This window comes from Fulmarus glacialis, unplaced genomic scaffold (genome assembly GCF_000690835.1).
Source record: "Fulmarus glacialis isolate BGI_N327 unplaced genomic scaffold, ASM69083v1 scaffold33439, whole genome shotgun sequence".
NCBI lineage: Eukaryota > Metazoa > Chordata > Aves > Procellariiformes > Procellariidae > Fulmarus > Fulmarus glacialis.
In genome coordinates, this window is record NW_009233132.1 from 3,070 (window position 1) to 3,763 (window position 694).

Below are 694 nucleotides of genomic sequence, written 5' to 3' on the forward strand. Positions count from 1 at the left end.
GCGCCAGCCGTGATGCCAACCCGAGGCTGTCCGCCCCACAGTGCCGCATGGTGAAGATCACCATTCGGGGGGATGAGGGCGTCCCTGTGCAGGTGGATGGAGAAGCCTGGATCCAGCCGCCTGGCATCATCAAGATCCAGCACAAGAACCGAGCCCAGATGCTGACAAGGGACCGGGTGAGCTCGGGGTTGCCCAGCCCATGCAGTGGGGCTGTGCTGGGGCACGGGGAGGTGTGACAGGCTGAGGGGGCCATCTCCATCCCCCGCAGGCATTTGAAAGCACCCTCAAGTCCTGGGAGGACAAACAGAAGGGGGAGAGCTACCGAGCAGCCGCCCGGCCGCGGCTCAGCTCCCAACAGTCCATGGAGTACCTGACCGAGGAGGAGAGCAGCCTCTTGCAGCAGGTCTCGCAGGTTGCCGAGACCCTCATTGCCAGGTGAGGCTGCGGGATGGGGAATGTGGTGGGCACAGGGAGCAGGGGAGCTTCTCTGTGGCCACCCAGAGCTACAAGGGTTTCCTAGTCCCGTGCCGCCTGTCCAGCCCGGGGGAGTCCCGGCAGCTCCAGCCCCTGTCGCCCGCAGGATCCACGAGGCAGCGAAGGCTCACAAAGCCGTGGAGCAGGAGCTGGCGCACGCTGTCAACACGAGCTCCCTGGCGCTGAGCGAAGCCCTCTCCAACAAAGCTGCTGGCACCTC

At 65.4% G+C, this 694-nt stretch overlaps 1 protein-coding gene across 1 annotated transcript in view; it reads left to right on the forward strand.

Moving 5' to 3' along the window:
• Positions 1-694, forward strand: part of LOC104082201 (diacylglycerol kinase delta-like) — a gene marked incomplete at its 5' end in the record, with an annotated part of 5,376 nt that overhangs the window by 2,875 nt on the left and 1,807 nt on the right. The window contains 3 exons of the mRNA XM_009585223.1: positions 42-176; positions 269-435; positions 581-687. Of these exons, the coding sequence (XP_009583518.1) occupies positions 42-176; positions 269-435; positions 581-687 (409 nt within the window). The remainder of the gene's footprint in view (positions 1-41; positions 177-268; positions 436-580; positions 688-694) is intronic.